Source organism: Camelina sativa, chromosome 15 (genome assembly GCF_030686135.1).
Source record: "Camelina sativa cultivar CO46 ecotype springtype chromosome 15, ASM3068613v1".
NCBI lineage: Eukaryota > Viridiplantae > Streptophyta > Magnoliopsida > Brassicales > Brassicaceae > Camelina > Camelina sativa.
Genome location: NC_141894.1, coordinates 19435773 through 19456814, shown reverse-complemented (window position 1 = coordinate 19456814; position 21042 = coordinate 19435773). Strand labels below are relative to the sequence as shown.

The 21042-nt window shown below is 34.6% G+C and overlaps 1 protein-coding gene, 1 long non-coding RNA gene and 1 pseudogene across 2 annotated transcripts; 2 read left to right on the top strand and 1 right to left on the bottom strand.

Annotated features, from left to right (window-relative positions):
- The first annotated feature begins 4036 nt into the window (after positions 1-4036).
- LOC147926871 (uncharacterized) lies at positions 4037-8230 on the top strand (annotated as a pseudogene).
- A 2664-nt stretch (positions 8231-10894) lies between these two features.
- LOC147926870 (glycine-rich protein 3 short isoform-like) lies at positions 10895-13695 on the top strand. Its single transcript, XM_087488991.1, has 3 exons — positions 10895-11030; positions 11391-11681; positions 13385-13695. Exons 1-3 carry the CDS (start codon positions 10949-10951, stop codon positions 13480-13482), a joined length of 471 nt encoding a protein of 156 aa, XP_087345117.1. The 5' UTR covers positions 10895-10948; the 3' UTR covers positions 13483-13695.
- Positions 13696-18463: 4768 nt separating this feature from the next.
- On the bottom strand, positions 18464-19398 carry LOC147926869 (uncharacterized). Its single transcript, XR_015582495.1, has 2 exons — positions 19062-19398; positions 18464-18913 (listed from the first exon to the last, which is right to left on the bottom strand). It is a non-coding gene; the product is annotated as an uncharacterized LOC147926869 (long non-coding RNA).
- Between the last annotated feature and the right edge of the window lie 1644 nt (positions 19399-21042).

Genomic DNA, 21042 nt, shown 5'->3' with positions numbered 1-21042 from the left:
ACATATTTAAAATTATACAAATAAATTCTCTTTGTTTTTAAATTAGTGAACTATGCACCATGTTAAAATAAATATAATAACACTAAATTTATACAAAACAAAATTATGTGCTAATAACCTTTATGCATACTGAAAATATATGATTTGTTAATTATTACATTTTGTTCTTTGAAAAAAAAATTAATACAAAAATATTTAAAAATTAAAAAATATAGTTTATGTTACACACAATAATTATGCAGTGTATAAACAATTACAAATAATATTTCTGAGTTTATATATGCTTTCATTTTGGCAACTAAATTGATCATTACCTTATACTGATAATTGTTTACAAAATTCTAAAAATTAATTACTTACACCATATTTTTATGTATTTATTTTAAACATTAATGCTGTTTACTTATTATTTGATTCAAGTTCATGATAATTTGAGATTTTATCTCTTTTATAATATTTTATTATATTAAAACTCATAACATTACCATTTACTCAGCTTTTTTTTCATCTACTATTTTATCCCAATTTATTATAAAATATATTATTCACCGTAAAGATATAAAAATGTAATATATTGTAATCCGTTATGAATTGTATGTATTTGTAAATATTTCCGCGCTGTAGGCGAGTCTTGTCCTAATTGATGTTGTAATGAAAGAGGTAAGTGAATTAATTTATTATTTAATAAATAAAGAAAAATAGATTTGTTGATGCTATGGCAAAAGTTAAGCAAATTGTTAATGAAATTTGTATTGAAACTATATTTATTTAAAGAAGGATTATCCGGAAAAAAAATGTGATGAATTGGTAATGACACGTTATTATCCGTGGAATAAACATTTAATATTTCGTACTGTATATCGTACATCATGTTTGTTATACAGTTCATTTGATCAGAGATTTGAGCAATATCAATCGTATCAACATATATATATATATATATATATATATATTTGGCATTTTTTTTATTCGACTAGATTAAAAATGTGTGATAATGAATACAAATTTAAGTCTCACTATAGGTATTTAGAAAATAGTTTGAGAAGTGGTGTGAATATAAATTGAGATGGACTTTTACTTGAGCTAAAATCTATCAAGAAGCTTTTACTAAATGGGAATATGGGAACCGGTGATGTACTAAATTTTTTTATATAGTTTCATAGTTTTTCATATACTACAATTGCATATAAGATTTCACTAACGATTCCAGTTATCATTGTTTCTGCATAAATGAATTTCTCTAATTCAATTCAAGCTATTGAAGTCATATTTAAAGACATTTTTGTCGCAAGTAAGATTGAACGGAAAACTGAGAATCAAAAATGGTTTTTGGAAGAACTAGATATACCAATTTTGATTGATGGTTTTGTTACTGATTATCTAAATAAAAAAATAGCATTATTCATTTAAAAAATGTATTGTACATTTGTACTTCTATCGTGATACCATGGTTTCCAATAATATCGTAATAGAAATTCACCCTACAATGTTCAACTAATAGTGAAAAAAAAAAAATTGTATATACATTCGGAAAACTGGAATTATTGCTCGGTGTGTTTACCTGTGTGGCTTTACATATCCATTTCAACCACGGTTATTAGAAAAAGGAAAACTAATAGGAGGCTACGTTTCTTTGTGCAAACAAGCTTGATTTATAATTTAATCCTACTATATTAATTGGGAAGTACAAATATGAAACTAACCTTAAATGTGTAAAAAATTACATTCAATTGCCATTAGTAAATTTTAATTAGCTTAATTAATCAATTTAAATAAATATAATTAACTAAAAAATAAAAAATAAAACTCACAGATCAAATATTAAAAAATCTAAAAAAATAAAAAAATATATATTTTCTCTCTCTAATAAATTATTGACGAAATTAGTAAATATTTTTTTTTAAAATATAAACCAATCAGTTTTAAAAACTAAGATTTTATATCCAAGTATAAAATATAATTATATTTAATAACTAAATTTGAAGCTTTCAAATTATGATTCTCCTATCATCTTTATTTTATTTTATTTACAAATTGTTTGGAATTTTTGTATAATACTTATCATTAATAAAATGCAGAATTTTTTCTGCATATGTTGTAATTTGAATTTTTAAAAACGAAGATATATCACTCAATCTATGAAAAATGTGTGTTTTAATTTTCACATTGGCGGGTTGGTAAAACTAAATTTATATAGATGATAAATTATAATTTTTATTTGCTCACAATTATAATAATAAAATTACTATTTTATATTTCACAAAATAATACTGCAAATACAACAAACAAACAATAGAAAACTGAAATAGTACGTCAAAAATAAAATACTATAATATTCTAAAATAATTAGTATTCAAATAGACTAATAGATTTACAGAAAAATTAAAAATAAATATTATTTCAAACAAAATAATATTTTTAAAAAAATATAACAATAACTTTTCTTACTATATTATATTTTTTAAAAAAAATGTTGATCCGTGCTTTAAGCACGGGATATCTCCTAGTATTTATTATCCAAGATAACACGATTATATAGAGTCAATTTTTGAAGAAAAAAAACTACAAACTTAAATTTTAACCATTTAACAAGATTTTTATGATATTATAAATCTTTTTATATATATATATATATATATATATATATATATATATAATCAGAAGGTGATCAAATTTTTTAGGCTAATCTTTCCGGATGAATAAGGCTTTCGAATAGCCTATTCAATTCACCGAATCTTCTGTATCTAAAATATAAAATCATTTTTACTGCTAAGTTGAAATGGTTAAATAATTACACATTTGTGAAGAATTGATCTTTGGTATAAATTTGCAGGAAAATTCTTCTTCAAATTACTATCAAATTAACTATTGCTTGGTTCATAAGATGATATTATTTTACTAAAAAAAGACCAAATCATACTTTTATATAACACTAAAAGTTAAATAAGTTTTTTTTAGTTTTGCACAACCTTGAACAACCATAATTATAGCCTCGGTGTTTTTTACCCGAGCACGGGTTTACATATGGTTCCTTTTATTTCCAATTTTTCATAGCTTTCTTTTTAGTAGTGTCAGCATCATTCAGCCATCGTTATTGACTTATTGCCTTTAGTTTGGTTTGATATTACACTAACAAATCAATTCATTAAGTGAGACTGAGACTGAGACTGAGACTGAGACTCTTCTTTAACACCTGCATGGTCTACGTTTCAGGAGATCTTAGATGAGTCTATTAATCACACATAGCCATGAGACACCTCACCATTAGCCATTAAATGTTAATGAACATTTCCATTTCTAATTAAATTATCCCTACCTTCACGTGTGTGGATGAACACACCCGAGACTCCACATATACATTATCTACCATTGACAAATCTGTCATTTATCGCAAGAATACAAATAATATAAGCTAATGCGATCTGTTATCTAAACAGTTTTCTATAGAACTATGTAGCTTTTTAAAGAATTTTTGAGATGCTTACATAAATAAGAAAATTATAATACTGTACTAGATTTTTGTTTTTGCTTTTTACCATTATGGATCATTCCTTCCTTTTCTTTCTCCGTTATCGACACAAATTATTGACATACTTTTGATTATACAGGGCCACTACATTTGTCTATTCCTGCATTCGCCAAAAATTCCCTCCTCGTTTCTAATCTGTTTTTCATAAATGAGTTAATTTGGACGGTGGCATATAGTGGTTTTTTCTTCTTTGCTTGTTGGCAAATTTTTATGTCACTGTTTACGTTAAAAATCGCACATTAAAGAATGATTAGTGAAAGGGAATTTGGAAAAACATTTTGCGAGACCATACCTTCACCAGACGTGGAATCTTTCGGAATGATCGAGCATGAACTAAGGATCGATTTACATCTTACAAGAGATGGGAAATTACCAGTGCCCCAATTTTGATTGTCAACAGAGGCTAAGAAGGTGTTGTTGGAGTGGGTTAAATCTGAAGTGAAATTTCCAGATGGATTTGTCTCCAAATTTTCAAGATGTGTAGAACAAGACCAAAAAATTTCAGGTATGAAGAGCCACAATTGTCATGTCTTCATGCAACGGCTACTACCATTTGTATTTCTTGAGCTCTTGCCAACACACGTTCATGAAGCTATTGCAGGTATATAAGTATAATATATATTTATATATATATTGATATATATACTTATTTAATTAATTCACCCATGAATTTATGAATTTTATTATACATTGGTTCGTAGGTATCGGAGTTTCTTTCCGGGACTTATGCACTAGAACATTGACCAGTGATGGCATAGAGCAGTTACGAGATAATATTCTATTGTTAATTTGTAACTTGGAGAAAATCTTTCCCCCTGCTTTTTTTGACGTGATGGAACATCTTCCAATCCACCTACCACATGAAGCTGATCTTGGTGGGCCAGTGCAATTTTTTTGGATGTATCCTTTTGAGCGGTTTATGAAAGCCCTTAAAGGAAAGACCAAAAATCTTGCCAGAGTGTAGGGGTCGATAGTCGCCGGGAGTTTAACAGAGGAAACGTCTCACTTCACATCATACTACTTTAGTCCCACCGTGAGAACCAAGAAAACAAGTACTCGACGATATGATGACGGAGGCCTTGCACCTACATATAATGTTCCTGATGTTCCAGATATCTTTGCTCAGATAGGAAGACTTGCTGGTAAGTTAAAGGAAGTTTTGTGGGAAGATCATAGCTATTGTCGAGCAGCTTACAATTACATCTTGAGGAATCTAGATTATGTTCAACCTTTTGAAAGGTATTTTAAAAAAAAAACTAAAATTAAATTTATTTTCTAAGATGGCGAACTAACAAATCTCTATTCTTTTAGACTTTTTGAAATGCAGATTCGTGAAGCATATCCTAATTTAGAAGAATCTGACTATGAGGCTTACAAAGATCGGGATTTCGTTAATTGGTTAAAATACTATGTAAGTATATATATGCAATGAATTTAAACTATTTGTATTATAGTTTAAATTTAAATAAAATTATGGTCTAAATATCTTATTTGTTTATATAGGTTCAGAATGGATGTGGAAATGAACCTTTGCCTCTTTGGTTGCATGAGCTCGTTCAAGAACCAAGAGCGAAGATCACTACTGCTCCGATGTACTTTACTCGTGGTTATACTTTTCATACGTACGCACACGGAAGTCGCAAAGCTACAACAAATTATGGAATCTATGTACAAGCTGGTGATAGCGATTTCTATGGCATTTTGCAACAAATATTAGAAGTTGATTATCCAGACCTTCTGAATCTGAGATGCGTACTTTTCAAGTGTAACTGGTACGATCCATCACCCCGAGGCGTGCGAGTAAATAATTGGGGAGTTGTCGATGTGAATGCGAACATATCATACCCCAAATTTGATCCTTTCATCCTAGCATCACAAGCACAACAAGTGAGCTTTCTGCCCTATCCTCGTTTAAGGCCAAGACGTGAAATGTGGTTATCAGTCATTAAAGTTAATCTTTGAGGCCGTATAATCGGGTTAGTTGATGATCAAGTCGTGTTGCAACAAGAAAGAGTCGGTGAAATTTCCATTCCAAACATGTCAACAGAAGATGTTATCCACATTGATCCACAAAGCAAGCAAGTTGTAGATGTTGATGATGTTTCTGAAGAAGAGGGTGAATTAGACGAATTCGAAGAGTCCGATGATGGAGAAGATTTTAATGATGATAATGTAATTTCTAGTAGTTCAGAAGAGTCCGAGTAAATAATCTTTGTTGTTTTAAAAAAAAAGATTTAGAATTTTGCGAGGGATTTGCGTTGGAATTGCGAGGGAATGCTTTCAAGGTCTCGCAAGGTAGTCATAAGTCCCTCGCAAAAGCCTATACTCTAAACATTATTTGCAAGAGATTTACGACTTTATCCTAACCCTAAACATTTAAATATTGCGAGGGATTTGCGAGTGCCTTGCTAGGGCTTTGCGAGTGACTTGCAAGGGAATACTTGCTAGTTCTCGCAAATACATCGTTACTCCCTTGCAAACTTTATACCCTAAACACTAAATGCTCAAACTCTATTTTTTTGCACATTGCAATGGATTATTGTGTATCAATGTGGATACATCTTCTATTGATATGTTTGCAATTGAAATTTTAACAACTTTTTTGTTGCAACACAACTTGAACATCAACTAACATGATGATCCACTAAACCCTACAGTAGAAGATGTTGATGATGTATATGAAGAAGACCTTGAATTAGAAGAATTTGATGTGTCTAATGATGGAGGAGATTCTAATGATGATAATGTAATTTCTAGTAGTTAAGAAGATGAATCTGATTGAGCAATTGTGGTTTTTCTTGTTTTTTTTTTCAAAAAAGATTTATCAATTTGCGTTAGAATTGCGAGGGAATGCTTGAAATGTCTCGCAAAGTTATTGTTAATCCCTCACAAAACCTATACACTAAATATATTTTGCGAGGGACTAACGACCACACCCTAAACCCTAAACATATAAATATTGCGAGGGATTTGCGAGGGTCCTAGTTAATCCCTCGCAAATTGTAAACCCGAAACACAATCCCTCGCAATATTTGCGAGATTACAAAAAGTTTATATATAGAATCTCAATCTGGTTTGAGCTTTGCTCAAACCCAAACCTTGCGCCGACAAAACCTAATCTTCTTCTTCCTCCTCCGATCAAACCATCTTCTTCCTCTTCCGATCTGGTTCTTCCTCCGATCAATCCCTAGTCTTCTTCCTCTTCCAATCTGCTTCTTCCGTCTCCGATTCTTCCTCTTGCGATCTGATTCTCTCATCTTCCGATCTTCTTCAATCGGGATCTGAAAGGTATAAACCCTAATTTAATCCAATTCTGATTTTGTTTTGTATTTAGTTTTGATTTCATTTTGTAGAAACCCTAAATTCGTTTTAATTTTGTTTTTGATTTTGTTTTGTATAATCCGTAATCTCGTTTTGTTTTTGTTTTGTATTTGGTTTTGATTTCGTTTTGTATAAACCCTAATCTCCTTTTAAGTACATTTTCTATAAACAAAAAAAAAAACTCATTTTAATTTGGTTTTGATTTTCGTTTAGATTTCGATTTTGATTTTGATTTTGTTTTGTATTAATTACTAATTTTGATTTCGATTTTCTTTTGTTATAGATGTTTGGAGGCAACGATTACACAAGATTCCTCTCGGATGAAGGTTTATCCGCTCCCACTGGTTCTAATCATCGGGCTCCCTCTGGTTCTCACAGCACACACTCGGTCTAGAATAGCCGCCGTGCAAATTTGCAACCACTGCCTGTGACACCTACTTTTAATACGCCTTCACCTTCTCATGCACAAGGTAGCAATACGGCGGCTCATGACATTCGCACATCTCAACCCGAGCGTTCCTCTTCTAAAGTGGCATCTGTACGTCTCAACAACCTAATCTTGGAGGAGCTACTCGATAGTCCTGGACGTTCAGTTTTAACAAAGCTAGATCTGCGCCGACCTCCAGAGACTCTCTGGTAATATGTTTTAAGTTTCCGGTTTTGTAATATAATTCTAATGATTTGCATGGAAACTGTATGAAGATTAATCTGTTGTATTTGTTTTGAAGGTTTGACCAAGATACATCTGTTGCGGCTACTGTACGAAGCATATTTGAAAGAGATTTCAAAGAGCCTCCTGCCAATTAAGCACAGACGCCGACAAAAGTGGTAGACCGTTGGTATGAAAGTTTTGTGGTAAGTTCAATCTGACTTTGTTGTTTTACAATATGTTGCATACTTGCCTTACTTAAACATAGACTAATTGTGTTTTTTTTTTTGAAGCAAATATACAATTGGGACCGTAGCATAAACGATAGAGTGAGGCAAGAGTTTGAGGCCAAGTTAAAGGATAGGATGTGTGATCAAGTGTCATGGTGGAAGTTAAAGTGGAAGCTAAAAGGGGATGAGGCAAAGCCACGGTGGATTGATCCTCAAGTATGGGAAGGTCTTGTTCGGTATTGGCTTGATCCCAAATCAGAAATCAAGAGTATCAATAGTCGGAATGCTCGCTATCATGATCCGGAAGGCACCAGAATATATAAGCATCGTTCAGGCCAAACTTCGTTTAAAGCCCGTGCTCGAAAGCATGTAAGTGTAGTTTTCAAGTTTTTTTTTCTTAAGATTATGCCTTATGAACTCTTTTATTTATTGACTAATCAATCTCTTGTTATTTCTTTTCAGTCTGAGATCACTGGTGAGTTAACTCCGGATTTCCTATGAATCTTAGAGGATACTCATTGAAAGCCGGATGCTCATTTACGGATGGCAAGTTTGAGTCAGTGTACAATGAGGTGTCGTCCAAGATTCAAAAGTTGGAATATGAGCTTTGTACAGGGGATAATGGAGAGAGTTCTGCTTCTGGTGGGGTGCCCATACATATCAAAAACAAGATTTACACATCGGTAAGTTACAAGTTTGTAGTTCTCTTGGTTTTAAATACTATATGGTTAAACTGTGTGGTTCAATTTTACTGCTTCTGGTGTAGTTCAGTTGCCAATCGTCTATTAGTGTCGATTGGAGTTTAATGAAATTGTGATAACTTTCCATTCTAGTTTAAGAAACTTGTGATAATTTGCCTTTGTAGTGTAATGAACTTGTGATAACTTGCCATTGTAGTTTAATGAACTTGTGATAACTTGCCATTGTTTTTTTATGTGATAACTTAGCGATTGTTTGTATATGTTGTGTTTGAATTTCTTGGTGTCTCTTTCTTTGATTTTCAATTCATGGAACTTATTTTTTTTTTGTTTTAAGGTTGCTCCGAAGAAGAAAAACAGGATATTTGGGGTTGGTTCTCTGCAATTTGAAGCATCCTCTACCAGTAGCGGTCTACCACCTCTGTCTCTAGCTAATGATCCGGTCATCTTGGCTCAGAAACTTGCGGCCGCTGAGGAATGTATCCAAGCTCAGGCGACTCAAATCCAAGAAAGTGCACAAAGAATGCATAGCTATGATGCATACTTTGAATATCTCGCTGACAAAGATCCCGAGTTTGCTGCCACGTTTCGACACTCGACCAACCCAGAACCAACCAACCCAAAGGGCAACGACGGTGAAACGAGAGCAGCTGATAGCCAAACTGGGACCAGAAACGTGACCTCTCTCTCTCCATCCTTTTAAAAACTCTACTCTTCTTATTTTGTTCTGATATCCCCATGAGGAAGAAAACTTAAAACACAACTTTTGTAATATTTTTTTTTATGTTGAACAAGAATTTTATTTTTCAATTTTCATAGAAGGTCTATTTTCAATTTTAGTTTTTTTATTCACAAAAAAATCAAAAACAAATAATGTAAAATTGGCAAATCAAATTTGAAACTGATATGAAAATTTGCTAGTAATTAGCGACGTCGCAAAGCAGTCGCAACATTTGCGAGGGATGTACATTGCAACGTACTTGCTAGAGATACAGTCCCTCGCAAATTGCTTGACAGTTGCGAGAATTTAAGTCTCTCGCAAAGTGTGGTAGATTCGCGAGGAATGTATTCCCTTGCAACTAACGTGGGATTTGCGAGGAAAATATTCCCTTGCAATTTGCGAGGAAGAATATTTCTTGCAAAATTTGTGAGGGAATTGTGATGTTCTTCAATTTACGAGACGTGATTTGCGAGGAACACATGTGACTCGCAAATCCATTGCAAATGTTTATTTGCGAGGGAATTGCGATGGTTTCTTCCATTGCAAATCGACTGTTTTCTTGTAGTGTATGTTATTTATAAGTGAAAATATACAAAAATAAGAAAACTGATATTACAAAGTTTTGTAAGCAACTAAAAATTATAAGACGGTTATAAGTAAAAGAATATATAACAAAATGATCATAAAAGCGATTCTACTAAGAATTTTCTAGGTTTATTACAGTTACAAGTAAAAATGTGTATTGATGGAACACGACCTTCCAAAAATTCTTAAAATTATATTAAAGGAAGGTTATATTAACAAAAAAAAAAAGAAATTCACATCTAAATAAAATGTACCTTGGCAAGGATGACAACAACATGTCTACACTCAATAACTTCGATAAAACTCATCTTCTTTGCGAATGTATCAAGCCTACTTTACGCTTGGATCATCGCCAGCGGAGAACGATGATACGTTACTCAACACAAAAAAGAAAAATATATTTTAATATATTACCAATTACAAACTGACAGCTGTAAAAAAGGGAAGAGTAGCGCTTCTAGTCAGAGTAACTGAAGCAACTTTCTCTCTCTTTTTTTTTTTTTTTTGTATTTTTTCATTTACTTTTAATAAGAGAAATTATGGGAAGTAACGATGAGTAATGATGGTCTTAGGTTCCTTAGATTAGTTGGATAGATAGTTTGATAGCAATCAACTATAGCCAATCAATTTTTTAAAGTAAAATCTCCATTATGTTTCATGTTATATAAATATAGCCAAGAAAAATATTGAAACCTTTAAAGTAAGTCCTTTGTATTTACTACGTATTGCTCCTCTCTATCCTCTACTTCACTTATTTAATTTACCCATTTTCACTGAATATAGAATTGTATGTCGGCAAAGATTGGAACGAATATACTTATAACAAGTATCAATAGAACACTCTGGACGACTTTTCTGTCCAAATGATAATAAATAATCCAATAATGGAATTCTAAATATCTACAAGGTTACATGTGTTATGTGTACGAACGAATGCTCTGTGTTTAATAAGTTCGTAGAAATATCTAAAAGACTAGTGGAGTAGCCGTTTACGGAGTTTCAAATTTATTCCAACAACGGACCATAAGGGACCCGAGACATGCAACACGTATATCTTATCTCCTTACCACTTTGTTTTTATTGTAAAATCAGTAATTTGACTTTTCTCATTCCCCCCAACTCATTTTCTATAAATAGAGGCCATGCAGCGTAACATTATACACATCACTTGTTTTTGCATATTATAGTTATAAGAAATAGTTGAGAGAGAAAAAAATGGCTTCCAAGGCTTTGATTCTCTTGGGTCTCTTTGCAATTCTTCTCGTTGTCTCCGAAGTTTCTGCGGCAAGGCAGCCAGGTACATAAATTCTTTTAACACATTTCTATAGTATACTTTTTTTTTTGAAAAAAGATTTCTATAGTATACTTCTTGCTTTGGAGGCTATATAACCTAAAAAATAAAAAAATATATTATGTTTATGAGGCTAATAGAACTCTCTGTCTCATCTAATTATTGGTGCTTACTAGAATCAAATTAAACATACTTCACTTAATTATGTTGTGGGTTTCTGGTATATTTTATAAAAATTTTATATAGAACGTATAGTCAAAAGCTTTTTACTAAAGAAGGAGCACTTCCGAATTTATATGCATATTTGAAGTTAAACATAAAATGCACATTTGCACGTGCTAACCATTTTTGCTGAAATATTGCCAGTGAGTGAGGAAACTGTGCACCCTGATGGTCATGGTGGTGGCTACAACAGTGGAGGTGGAGGAGGATACAACAGAGGAGGAGGAGGAGGAGGATACAACAGAGGAGGAGGCGGAGGAGGATACAACAGAGGAGGAGGAGGAGGATACAACAGGGGAGGAGGAGGAGGATACAACAGAGGAGGAGGAGGAGGCCACGGAGGAGGAGGATACAACGGAGGAGGAGGATACAACAGAGGAGGAGGAGGAGGCCACGGAGGATACAACGGAGGAGGACACAAAGGAGGAGGAGGAGGCCACGGGGTCAACGGAGAAGGAAAAAACTAATATAATGACCAACATGCAGGAATGCATCTATAGATACGCTTATGTGTGTGTGTAACAATAAGTAAATCATGGCGAATGTGTAATGAAAAAGCTTAAGAATGTAATGTCTCTATGTTTAAGTGTAACCTTCGCTATTTGCATAAATAAATCGTTTGTAGTTATTTCTTTCTTTTTTTTTTGTGAAAGAGAGTGTTGTTTAATTATTCATACTCTTAGTTTTGGATACAAAATAAGTCTGGGACTGGCCAATGAATTGCTTTTGTTAATGCAAAAGATCATAAATTCTAAGGTTTGATAACTGGTTGTAAGATATATATACTTAGAGAATACATAAATCATGTTATTGCAGTAAAAAGTGTGAACCAATTTGCAAAACCAGCTTACTGAATTTGTGTATGAGATATTATTATGCTTAGTACATATATGCAAACAATCATAATTATAAGTACATATGTGTTTCATGATTATAACTACAGCTGCCAAAAAATATAATAATAAAATGATAAATGCATATCAAATTAATGATGGCATGCAATGTATTGTATTAACAACATTGTAATTTTAAATTTGAAAACAATTGTAGAGATACAGAATAAATTGTGTTAAATATACTACTTATAAATTCAATATACAGAAAAAACATATAGTAAATATTGTAATTTTTCAGCCACAAAAATTTATGAAATCATTGGATAATATATATTCAATATACAAGGTCATTTGCACATTCCAACTTTAGGGGGGTCTTAGTAGTTATAGTGCTGCTATATAATTTATGTTCGAAATCAGTGAGCTGAACCGGTACAACACTAGTGGACGACATTTCTGTTCAAAAAGCAACAACAACAATATCTATGTGTGTGGATGCGCTGTGTTTGAGAAGTTGATAGAATATTTAGAAGACGGGGTTGCATTTATGGAGTTTTGTATTTTCTTTGAATGAATCCAACAACCAAATGGCCACGAGACCACGACACAATCAACCCATACAAAAACTTTGACACTTCTCTTCTTATCACTTTGTTTTTTATTGTGATAAAACACTGCCTTTGATCTCATTCCCTCCACCTCGATCGTTTTCTTTTAATAGAGGGAAACATTTGATCCATTCCATAATCATAGAGTTATTAGGAAGTTGAAGAAATGGCTTCCAAGGCTTTGGTTCTTTTGAGACTCTTTGCAGTTCTTCTCGTCGTCTCCAAAGTAGCTGCGGCATCCGGAAGGGAGTTGGGTTTGTAAATTGTTTTGTTTCTCTTTTATATTTCAGTCTACTTTTTACATTACAAGCTACTTGAAAGAAGAGATATATGTTCGTGATGCAAATTTGAACTAACGTACCATTTGATAATATTTCAGTCGACATGTTTAATCCTTACCATACGCATCTCGACCAACTCAAACTATTTAGATGTTTTGTACGAATTATATAGTCGATGTAGACGCCGTTTTTATAAATCCTTAAGAAAAAAGTAGAGATCCACATTTAGAAACATATGTTAAAAAGATTTTAAGAGAATTTTTTCTTAAATAACCGCCGAATTAAAATCGTGTGTTGTTTTTGGACAGGCACGGTCAAGCAAGAGGACGAAACAGTGCAACCTGATCAACAAGGCTACGGTGGAGGCTCTGTTCCCTGAAGAGGTTATGGAGGAGGAGGAAACATCGGAGGAGGTTACTGTCGCCAGGGCTGCTGCTACAGAGGTTACCGTGGCTGCTTAAGGTGCTGTTCTTATGCTGGAGAAGCTGTTGAGACTCAGCCTGGTCACTAAATATACAATATATTAACCACCATGCGGTATGTGTCTGTATGGTTATAAACTTAATTATAAATAAGACATGGTGTGTTTGTACACAAAAGGGGGAGGATATATTTGGGAAGAGAAAATACTGGAATGAAGTTTCATACTGTATTTACGTGTTTGAGTTCGAGTTCTAGTTTGTGCCGTTTGCATAATAAAATCGTATGTAGTTAGTTAACGTTATCGTTTCGTTCACCATTATGTAACAGTGATATATGTTATTATTATTCATACTCTTAGGGTTGGAGAAAACAAAAAAAAATAGACGTACAAAACACAACAGATCCAACAACAAATTCAAATGATGTGTCTTTAGAGTTTAATTAGCCTAAAAGCATGATGAACGTTGAAAACTAAAAATATTAGGTGATGATGACAAAGCTAAAATTATAACAGACGAAGATATTGACATCCATCAACACCAAAATGAGAAGGTAAAGGTTTATTCTACTAGGGATTTTAGAATTTATCAAGACAAAAGTCTCACCATGTGAGAATATTAATTGGATTAAAACCAATAGGGTTTAACTAGATAGACACCGATTTACTAGAGTGGTTTTTTAGAATAACAAATTTCTATATTATATAGTAGGGTTTATGGGAATTAGAGTATATTTTTTCCTTCATTCTCTTTAACATTTTCTGGTTTGTACTCTATATATAAAAAAAACCTTGAACGTTTAATAAAATTATCGAGTATTTTGATCAAAAGAATCGAAGGGCCTAAAAAACTATTCATGGATCCTACCTAGAGTTTTATCAAATAGGTTAGAGATACTTTCTTTCTTGGTAACAAAAAGAAAAGCTAGATGGGATCTAAAAAAAACAAGGGCAAAACCAAGGGGACGGTGGCAAAGTAGATTCTTATATAGTCCAACTTCATTTCGGTAGGACGTGGCTCTCCAAAACCTAATGTCGTAGGTTCAAATCAATATGGTGGTGAACTTGAAGGCCGTTTAAAGTTCCATTAAAGTACAACGGAGGAGGACACAAAGGAGGAGGAGGAGGAGGCCACAGGGTTAACGGAGAAGGAAAAAACTATGACTAAAATAACTAGAACCTTGAATACTAATACAAGAACACCAGAAAATCAGTAAACTGAGTTTTATTAAGAATTTCTCAAACAACTATTTTACAAGCTTGTTTCATCATATTTATGCAACACCACAACAGTTGGTTTGCCACTGAAACACTCATAATCTACCCAACCTTACCTGCACAGCAACAGTTATGCTCATTCTTTATTCACTCACCAATGAAACCCTTAAACAATATTATTTCTTATGCTTAGATCTAAACACACACTTTTCTCTCAATAAAAGTGGTAACCGATCAAGGATATGAATTGCTTCTCTTTTATAGACAACTTAGATCTTCACTATACTCTTCTTTATCCAGCAAATCCTCCTATGCACCATGTCCTTCAAGAACCTCTCTTTGTCTACTGAGTCATAGGAGAAACCTCATCATTATGTTGACTTCAACACTCCACTTGCTTGTAGCTTCCAACAAACATCTTTTAGCCTGACACCTTTTTCGCCCATGCTCAACATCTCCATGCTGGATGCACCACACTGTCTTCAAGGTGTTGTGCTGGCAAAGACAACTTGACACTTTCCCGCTTCGTCTGAAATACTTCAGGTACATTCTGCGACAGTTTGTAGCTCGTACAGATACTCTGTTTTCTTCAATCTCCCCCTTTGTATATGAGTGTGTGCCTCAAGCATCCTTTAACAAGTTAGTGATACAGACAAAACACAAGAGGGAAACGAAACCAAGTACCATCAAGATTACTTAAATACTTCAGTGTAGCAAAAGGTAGCAAAAGGTAGCAAAAGGTAGCAAAAGGTTCAATACATAACCGAATAGAAACAACCAAATAAGAGTTCTGCAGCCATAGATGCAATACATAACCATTAGAGAGATTCAGACTAAAAACAAGCAATAAGTCCTAATCTTACTTATACTACTCCCCCTACATAAGAGCATACACTAACTTCTTCAGCCACTCTCGGTCTCATCACCATCTTCCTCATCTTCTGGATTACCCTCACCCTCAGAGTAAACGATATCAAGGTAATCTCCCCCTGCTTGAGTGCACAGACTCGTATAAAAACTAGTGATACAAAAACCGATAAACTAAGTGAAGAGAGAGACTTACCTGAAAGACGCTCCATCATGAGTTTGGTGAAGTCATGCAAGTGGCGAACGTCCGACAGAAGAGTGAGTGGAGTCTGAGATGGCAACAGCTCCTTCGGTTCAATCTTGAACTTAGCTGGTGCAACAGAGGTAACATCACCGAAGAGGGCAGGAACAATGCATTGAAAACGTAGGAGCTGATCGATCAGGTCAGGAAGGATGAGGCGAACATTGGACGAAGCATTTGCAATCGCAGAGTTGCAGGCACAGATCTCATCGAACACCATCTTCCCAAAATTAAACTGACGGCCCTTGAGAATCAGAAACAGAAGTGTAGACCGTTCAGCAGACATCGAGTTTGGGTTCCTGGTGGGCATCCAGTTCTGACAGCAGATCTTCTGAAGCATAGCCACGGTATCACCCATCTCTTTTTTGCTGTGAAGATCCTAGGCACGAATGCTACCATCCGTCAGAAGGGTAATAATCTCGTCAAGGCTTTCAGGAGCTTGTATCTGAGTCGCATTCAGAGGATAGGGTTCATGAGGAAGCTGATACATGAGATTGATGATAGCAGGAGAGAACTCATACATGGACCCACGAACAAAGACTTTGAGTGTGTCGATCCCTTCTGTCTCAGCTTCAGCAAGGTTTGCGTAGAATTCCTTGACAATGTTCTCAACAAAGGAATCCACTTTAGTAACTGTAGGTAAGAGACCAAAGTCAGAGAGGATCTTGTACACATCACCACCGTGAGTGTTGTCAGCAGCAAGGAACCCCATTTCATTGAAGAGTCGGCCCGGGATCGCTTGAAAACGATGCATGGTGAGTTCGTAGATGAATTGAGAAAAATGGAGGAGATGAAAGAAACTTCAGTTCAGGGTAGCTCACGATTGGCAGTCTGACGTCGGTTCTCAACGTAGCGAGAGAGAAAAGCTGGTGGAGGGACTTCAACAACATCATCTGCAATAAGATCGTACTTGGTGGGAATCAAACCGTCCGTGACATCTTCAAGATCGTCGTGAGAGGATGAACGAGTGGAACCATGGCGAGGCAAGCAACGAGTAGGAGCTAGCGGAGGTTTAGTCTTCCCTTTAGATCCGGATGCACGAGTACACGAACGCTTGGATAGAGGAAGAGAAGTAGGTTGACGCTTGGTCTTCTTGGAACGAGAGACACCAGGTTCGGTTTTAGGGACAAGCGGAGGAACTGCTGAAGGAGGAACAAGTGCAGCGGAATGAAGTTCAGCAGTAGCATTGGTGTTGTCAACGCCAAGATCCGAGGAGAAAGGTTTGTCTTGATCCATGAGCAAGGAAAAGAAAACAAGATCTGGTAGTGTAGAGAAGATTATGACACAAAAGGGAGAAGTGGACAACAAAGAGACAGAGCAAAAGCGGCACAAGGAGAAATGAATTAGGTTTAGGACAGTCTCCCATATAAATAGCCACCTGCGACACTTAACAAACAAGTGAGATACGTTCATGGACCTGAGAAGATATTCAGAGAAAATCGATAGGCTCGGCCCAAACACAAGTCCAAACTCCCTAAACGTAACAGTGCTTGTATACACAGCTCAAAGAGACAGAAACACATTCTTTGATATCAACAGTTAACAAGAGAACTTTGATAACAAGAAATGTGAAATCTCATCAAGGCATCCTCAGACAAAAAAAAAATTATTTGTCTGGATAATCTTTGCTCTACGATTCATTCATCTGATTTTGAATTCTAAACCCTAACCCTAAAATTCCCCAAATCGAAATCAAAGATTATCCAGATGAATGATTAAAAAGAAAGAACAAAGAAGAAGAACTTAACTTACTTTCAGAGATTCGTAAGCTTTTAGGTCAGAATTCGCAAAACGCAATATCTTCTTTGTTCTTTTGTTTCGCAAGAGGCGGATAAGAAATGAGAGAACACGGGTTACTTAGGGTTAGTGAGAGTTATTATCCTTATATATGGCTGCATAATCTCGGTCTAGGTAAACAGATCGGGTCCAATTACCGAACCGAACCGAACCGAAATCCGAATTTTCTAATTAATTTGACCGATCGGTTTGTCCCTCTCTAACTGGTTGGTACCGATAACCGAAAAGATTCGGTTTTCTCGGATCGGTTTATTCGGTTTTCTCCATTTGCCCAGGCCTAGTTAATATTGTGATCTAAAAAATTTTAGCAATAAATTACAATTTAAGTCAAAAAATCAAATTATTCGTTCCAAAATTTATGTTTATGTAACTCTATAAAAACAATTTTCGACTGCAATGGAGTCATCTCTCACTTTCAGTATGTTTTTTTTTTTTTTTATGTTCGTTTACTTTTTGTTTTCTTTAAGCTAACCATAACTAACTATTGTATGACTAATTTCATGTGAACGGAACAGGCGGTGAACGGAACAGGCGGTGAGTCGATCTACGGGACCAAGTTCAATGACAAAATTTTTGAGAGGAAGCAAACGGGACCAGGAATCCTGTCGATAGCGAACCGGAGCCAACACCAACGGATCTCAGTTCTTCATCTGCACCGTGAAGACCGATTGGCTCGATGGTAAGCATGTGGTGTTTGGGCAGGTCGTTGAAGGGTTAGACGTCGTCAAGGCCATCGAGAACGGATCGTCGCCTGGAAAGCCATCGAAACCGGTGGTTGTCACCGATTGTGGTCAGCTCTCTTAGGATCCATCATCTTCGATCTCTCTCTTGCTCCGTAGTAGTCATAAGTTTGGTGTCATTCTCTTCTTCGTGGGAACGGAGAGATCTTCATCTTTCCCTCCTACAGTTTGTTTGTTTGGTCACCTTACAATAATCCATAAATAATGATTGAGCAACTACTACCCTTTTATCATATTCTCTCTAATGAGTAATGACTGCGTGCTTTTAATTTGCATTATCTTGTCTTAACTGCTAATTCGTGGCCATGTTTTTTTTATTTACGTTTACTCTTTGTTTTCTGCATTGTGTTTTTCTGTAGGATAAAAGCAACTAGGAATCCCCTCCTCGCAAGGTTTGCACAAGCACACATCTCCACAACTATCCATTGCTTTATGGACAAGTCCCTGAAACATCTCAAACTCTTTTGGTAAAATGGAGTCAAGTGAACAGATGCTTTTAAAGAGTTTGTTTTCATACTTGGAAGACCAGCGTTTCCAGATTTGGAGAATTCTTGAGCAAGCCCGGTAATGACTGTCATCCTACTTTTGGATTACTCTCAATAGATAAATCAGTCAGGTTGTTGAATAGCGGTATCGCTTCACAACTGTAAGTAAGTACCTGAAACAAAACCAAATCAACTAGATCATCATCACCCAATTGCAATCACTAACTCAAATTCTTAAGCAATGCCAAAAATATTAGAGGTTTTGTGTCTTCTTCTAAGTAGAATTAATTTAAAGACTAGAAGAAAGAATGAAATACTAACCCGAAGAGTGTTGGCAGACAAAGAAAGGATCCTCACATTGCACATCCCCATTATAAACTCTGTTGCATTGCCAAACAAATCATTTTCTCCATAACCCTCAGAGTAATGCATCTGCAAATCTGCAAAAGTTGCCTCCTCTAAAAAATTTGTCAAACCCATCTGCTCTTCTGACATCCGAAGATCGAAATGGGCTTCAACAAGCGAATTAAAATTCACTTTTGGGATACTTGTCCGCAATAGTATCAATAAACTTCAAGTAGACAAGATTAGGAGTATCCAAGGACACACTCTTTGAATTATCATAAGCTCGATCTTCCCAGCAACATGTTAGTCTCTTGAGAGTATTATTAGAAAATGCCATTTGTTAAATATAACATTGAAAAATAATTTTAATATATTTTATTCTCAAACAGTTGAAAAAGGATTTCACCGACAAGTCTATATGGATTACGGGTTTTAGCGGACAAACCCATGTGAGTCGCGGATTTAGCCTATGCGAGCAGGAGTGGACATTTAAACTAAACCGAACCAACCGAACTCAAACCGACCTAAACCAAATCCAATCCTACTCTCCAACTATTTGGTTATATTTCTTCTCAACCCAAATAGTTCGGTTCGGTTTAAAGCCGAACCAGACCAATAACCTAATGTGTTTCTTAAATTAATTAATAATATTATTGAGATTATAAATATGTGATCTTACCTGTTACCACTTGCATTTAGTATCTATTTTACTTGTCTAATAAGATTAACTAAATATAAATATAGATTTAATTATATTTAATATTACTTCTTAATTTTATATTTAAGCTTTTCTAAGTTATTTGAGTAATTAACTATTATAAAACCATAATTAATTTTATTCAGTTACATTATTTGATTTTTAAACTGAATTAAAACCAAACCAAACCAAACCGAACAACATAAACGGAGCCGAACACAAACCAAACCAAACTATCTTCGGTTGAGTTTGGTTAGAGTTTTACCAAAACTGAATAAATCGAACCGAACTGAATCCAAACAGAACCCAAACTTACCAAAATGCCCACCCCTATATGCGAGTAGTAGCAAAGCCATGCGGGATGCAAATCTCGCAAACAAGTCCAGATAGATGCGGACTGGTCCGTTTGACACATAGTCTACACAAACAGAATGAAAACAAAAAAAGACAAAACAATATATAAATTTAAGAAAGTATGATATACATCAAGTATACCGTGTATTATAATTTTGGATAACTGAATTATATCAATACTAAATATTATTAATATTGTAGATCTTTTTGTATTTTAGATTTTATAGGTACGTGTTTGGGTAGCGGGTTCCGAGTTGGGTATTTGGGTACGGTTTTTTCGTTCAGCCCTATATAATATGTACTTTGAACTTGGCTTCAACACCAAACGACAAACTGTACCCGTGATATACTATAATCAATAGAAAACATATATCCGCAGTGTACTCGTGATATATTATAATAGTATTAATCCACTCCAAAGTTATTGCTATTAGTTTATTATACGTTTACATATACAATATATCTTATATGTACAACAATATATATTCCAATAATCGTTAATTTATTCTGAAGGCGACGGCGATGTCGATTAAACCTAGTTTTTGACAGATGGTTCCCGGCAAGTTTGAGAGACGGCGCCAAATTGAAACAAGATATATTTGTGGTATGGATGATGAATGTAAGTGATGGTAAGATATGAAATGAATGGATGGCAGGGTGTTTCAATTCCCCTTATGCAGTTGCAGTATAAGAGGTGTCAATCCAATCTGAGAGTTTGTGAACAATCAAGATGTGTATATGAGCCTAAGTTAAGCCAAGTATGCAAAGGATGTTTGTCACTAACAATCCTACTGATGAAATGTAAAGAACAGAAAGTAAAACTACTAGAACTAGATGCTAAATATAAATGGAACAGAATGATTATGACTAATATGAAGTTAGAACAGAAATAGAAACTATGCTAAT

Bases quoted from the DNA above. Each gene is read 5' to 3' on its own strand.
- LOC147926870 (XM_087488991.1), top strand. From the start codon at position 10,949: ATGGCTTCCAAGGCTTTGATTCTCTTGGGTCTCTTTGCAATTCTTCTC. The intron at 11,031-11,390 runs GTACATAAATTC...AAATATTGCCAG, and splicing joins TTCTGCGGCAAGGCAGCCAG to TGAGTGAGGAAACTGTGCAC. The intron at 11,682-13,384 runs GCCACGGGGTCA...ACATCGGAGGAG, and splicing joins ACACAAAGGAGGAGGAGGAG to GTTACTGTCGCCAGGGCTGC.